At 44.3% G+C, this 4806-nt stretch overlaps 1 protein-coding gene across 1 annotated transcript; it reads left to right on the top strand.

The window, feature by feature from the left end:
• The first annotated feature begins 255 nt into the window (after positions 1-255).
• CTSL (cathepsin L) lies at positions 256-4343 on the top strand. The gene is made up of 6 exons (XM_010154632.1): positions 256-376; positions 458-613; positions 979-1203; positions 2539-2707; positions 3033-3150; positions 3943-4343. Exons 1-6 carry the CDS (start codon positions 299-301, stop codon positions 4040-4042), a joined length of 846 nt encoding a protein of 281 aa, XP_010152934.1. The 5' UTR covers positions 256-298; the 3' UTR covers positions 4043-4343.
• Positions 4344-4806: the final 463 nt, after the last annotated feature.

Genomic DNA, 4806 nt, shown 5'->3' with positions numbered 1-4806 from the left:
GGTTTGCTCCGCGCTCGGCAGGCGCCATCCCCTCGGCCTAGGCGCGCCTTCTGTGTTTGTGCGTCCGCGCGGCCCTGCGCTGCGTGGGTTTTGGTAGAGAGTGGTGAAAAGGCTCTCTTCCAACAGCGTTCAGGCTTCCCATTCCAGGAGTCCGGTTTTCCCGAGCTTACACGCCCTAGCCAGGCAAGTTAGCGAGCAAAGTGAACTCTGTTTGAACTGCCTCCTTGAAGTATGTCGTTTTCTGGCCCCTCAGAGAGAGGAAAACTGGAGGAGAGTGGTGTGGGAGAAGAATCTGAAGATGATTGAAGTCCATAATCTGGATCACACACTAGGAAAACACAGCTACAAGTTGGGAATGAATCAGTTTGGTGACATGGTATGTATGGAGGCATGAAACATACAGTTTTTAACAGCGGTGTGTAATAGATGGTGACTGCATGTCTTGCGTTTTCCTCAGACAACTGAGGAGTTCAGACAGCTGATGAATGGCTACACACACAAGAAATCGCAAAGGAAGTACAGAGGATCCCAGTTTCTTGAGCCCAGCTTCCTGGAAGCACCACGATCAGTAGACTGGAGGGAGAAGGGATATGTAACTCCAGTTAAAGACCAGGTATTCCCTGATGGTGGGTTTTTAACCTGCTGCAGGTCCAGTTTCTTGACTGCTACCTCTGCTTCCATAGAGGGAAGTTTCCACTGTAGATATGTTGCATGAAGCATAGTGGAAGCTTACTAAATTAAGTGCCACTTCGACAAAATTGCTGTACCCCTTTATAATTTTTTGGAGGTCTGTACTAAGTGTTGTAAGAACCAGAAATGCAGTAGTATCTTCACTTGTACATGCTAGGAGTGTGGGTCTGAAGTTGGGCTTGTGGCTTTTGTATTTCATGTTTAGATCAGTGGTTAAGGGAACTGTAGTTGCCTAATCTGTCTGGATTTGTAACTTGTGATTTCTTTTTTTTTTTTTTTTTGCTTCAGGGTCAGTGTGGCTCTTGCTGGGCTTTCAGCACAACAGGAGCTCTTGAAGGACAGCACTTCAGAAAAACTGGCAAACTTGTTTCGCTGAGTGAACAGAATCTGGTGGACTGCTCTCGCCCTGAAGGGAATCAAGGCTGCAATGGTGGCCTCATGGACCAGGCTTTCCAGTATGTGCAGGACAATGGAGGAATTGATTCAGAGGAATCATACCCGTACACAGCAAAGGTAAGTGTAATTGCTGAACTTGTATTGCAGGTGTCGCATCTTTTGTGTGAACAAACCTGTGTTGGGAAACGCATACCTAGAAAGGAAAATGTCCAGGTAGTAATCTGACCATCTGTTCTTCCTGTTGCATCTTTCCTGAGAAGACTAGAATGACAGCTAGCCCTAGTAGGAATCATGTGCTCCACTGGTCTTTTGAGGTCAAAATCTTACCAGACCAGTTGGAAAAACTAGAGCAAGTATTTTTATTCCTCCCCCTCATTGCTGTCCTCCTATTGGACGTCATGCCTTATCTTGGCAGACACTAAACCAGGACCCAGCCCTTGTCAGCAGTGCTGCTTAGTTTCAGGGATGCAACTCAGCTTCCTATAACTGAGTTATTACAGAATTGCTGCCCATAGGCCAGCTAATTGTTTCAGCTAGTGTGATTTGGTTTTTAACAATACATGTTGGCAATGCCTGAAGTCCTACTTGTGGACTAAATATGCAAAAATGCAGTTAATGGGAAGACATTCTTAAAAAGTCTAATGATCTTCCAAACATTAAACAGACAGGAGAGGACAAGCAGTAGTAAATTGTGGTATCATTCAGGAACCTGTGATTTGGTATTCTTACCACCTGGAATTCTGCTCACTTTAGAGTACCTTTCCTGGCAGCTTGTTTTGTGTTGACTGAATAGGCAATAGCGATGCCGGTTACTGTGAGCAACTTAGAAGCCTTTAGGTTTGGGTTCCTATTCACCTGCATCCCTGTAATCTCGCTTTTTCCTGATATTGGCTCTTCCAGAGATCCTACTGGAACCAGTGGTTCAGGCTTCATTGTGAAGAAGCTGCACAAAATACATGAATACTGTCTGTGAGGTCATAAAATACAGATGACTAACTTCCAACTGCATAGCTTTTTGAACCATGGCAGACTAAAATTGTGGATTTTAAGTGCTTGCTCGATGAGCAGTTTCTGGATTGCGTTGTAATTAATGAATACTTGGCTCTCTTCCATTGCCCATTAGTGCACTCTGGGCTGCTTTCCTCCCTGAGAAGTAGTTTATCCTGCCTGCCAAAGGAGGCAGGGTTCCAGGATGTGATGGTCCTGTTTTTTACCCCAGTAAAGCTTTCCTTTTGGGGCACCACCATCCATAGCTCCAGCAGTGGTTTGGAAGGAGAAGAGTAGAGGGAGAACACAAAAGTTGCTTTTGAGTTTTTCAGGGGTACAGAAAAAGCAATCGGATCCTCTTCAGTTTCTCTTCTCAAGGCAGCAAAGTCACAGAATGTCTGGTAGTCCTGTGCTCATCTGTGTTAAGTGGAGAACTGTGTAATAACTAGGGCTTGCTTTATTTAGGATGATGAAGACTGTCGCTACAAGGCAGAGTACAATGCTGCTAACGACACTGGCTTTGTTGACATCCCTCAAGGACATGAAAGAGCTCTGATGAAAGCAGTAGCAGCTGTGGGTCCGGTGTCTGTTGCTATTGATGCAGGCCACTCTTCATTCCAGTTCTATCAGTCAGGTGGGGATTTGTTAGCAACTTGCATGCAGAGAACTCTTTGAATATGTAGTATTTATTAACCTTCAAAAAAACCAAAGCTTCTGTGTTACCGTGCTAGAGGACATAATCGGGGGTCCTTTTAATTCTGGTCCAGGTTCTCCACACTTTTTGTACTTCTCTTGCATATGTGTGTATTTGTCTCTCAGTTCCTGCCACAATACACTTAAAGCTCCTTTCTGACTCTCAAAGCTGTGCAACATTTCATATGAAATAGGCAGAACGTATGGTGAGGGAGAAGGGTTTCCTGAAGGTGAGCTTGTTCACGTGTGAACTTCTGTCTCTGCAGGTATCTATTATGAACCAGACTGCAGCAGTGAAGACCTGGACCATGGTGTTCTGGTTGTAGGCTATGGCTTTCAGGGGGAAGATGTGGATGGAAAGAAATACTGGATTGTTAAGAACAGGTAAGATCTCTGCCTTCTACCCCTTTGGGGGTAGAGGAAGAAGAGACCATAGTTTGCCACTTGTAGTGGGGATGGGGAGACAATAGTAATCAAAACCTGGAGACTGTTCTTGGACTGTATCATAGGCAGAGGTTAAACCTGACTCATGCTGCTGCTGGTCTGATAAAGTAGGCCCAAAGCAGTAAACTCATTCTTCTGCTTTTCTTTTTTTTTTTCACTTAATTCAAGGGAGGTTAGTACTGGAAGAGCCTAGGAAGCTAGTAGATGTTAGTGGTGGAGCAGAAGCAAACTAGGTTGTGGAGGTGTACGGGGTATTTTCTGGAAGCAGAGCACTGCTCACTTGAGTGGAATAGTGTAAAGTTCTAGTGCTACCCTTTGAGTTACCACCTAGGTTGGAGGGAAAACAGTAAATTAGTGCCAAAGGGCACATCACATGAGCTTGCCTTATGTTCTCAGTGTTAATGAGGCACCACCCTCAAATGCTGCGTGCAGTCTTGGTCCTCCCTTCAGGTTGGCTGGGAGCACTGTCTGAGTTCCAGGCGCCTGTAATCCAGGTTTGCACATCAAGGTTTCCACCTAGCAAAGAGGATGGCTGCACCCTCTCTTTCTGTGAACTTGGTGTGCCTCTCTGACACACACTTAATTGTTGGAAAACACTTCAGTTTGGCTGTGGCTCTCTTGGTTTTTCTCCACAAATGTGGAAGGCAGCAGTTTTTCAATTTCAACACTTACTGGGGGCGAGATGTAAGCAGGTCTTCTGTGAATCTGAAAACAAATCCCTTCTGTTTTCAGCTGGGGTGAGAAGTGGGGTGACAAAGGATATATCTACATGGCCAAGGACAGGAAGAACCACTGTGGAATAGCAACAGCTGCTAGCTATCCGCTTGTATAATCTGAAGACAACATTTGAGTGCAAGAGGGGATTTAAACTGAGTAACTAAACCCATGTTCACCCATGTGGTAAACGTGTATCTTTCAAAAGCCAACTTGATGATTTTTTTCAACTTTTGAAGTAGGTTCTACCTGTTGGTGACATGTTGCTTGTTTTTAAATTAATGTAAATGTTGATATGTAAACAGCTTGTAATATTGCTGGCTTCTGACTGCTTAATCTAATGGATTCTCCTTCGTATTTTTACAATGTGCCCAAAGGTTTACTTTTTAAATAAATACTTAAATTCCAGTGTGTACAGATGACTTGGCTTTTTGGTCTGTATTTTTTCCATGTGTGACTAATCAAGTAGGCATCCTAAATCATACTAACTGAAGCCTATGTGCATGCCTGTCTTCATCCGTTGCTAAACTGCAGCCCTACTTGGGAATGGCTAACAGCTCCTGCCACAACTTATTTTACATGGGAAGTGCAAAGATGTCTTCATCAACTAAAACAGTAGGAGTGACTGAATCTGACCCTCATTCTTCAAACTGCTTCCTCTCTGGAATGTGTCTAAGTGAATTTTGGCTGGGACCTGTGACCCAGAGGCGATACTTACCATCTCTGGTTCTTTGTAACAAAGATCATCTGTCTTGTATGCAGCATCTGATTTCCACTCAGCGTTAATACCACCAGTGGGTTTTTTTATGGTACTCTGAAGTGCCACAAAAAACCCCACACTTCTGTAGCTAGAGCAGTTGTCTTCCTTTGAGCATCATAGGA

Source organism: Eurypyga helias, unplaced genomic scaffold (genome assembly GCF_000690775.1).
Source record: "Eurypyga helias isolate BGI_N326 unplaced genomic scaffold, ASM69077v1 scaffold43836, whole genome shotgun sequence".
Classification (NCBI taxonomy): domain Eukaryota; kingdom Metazoa; phylum Chordata; class Aves; order Eurypygiformes; family Eurypygidae; genus Eurypyga; species Eurypyga helias.
This window is presented reverse-complemented; position numbering and strand designations above follow the sequence as displayed.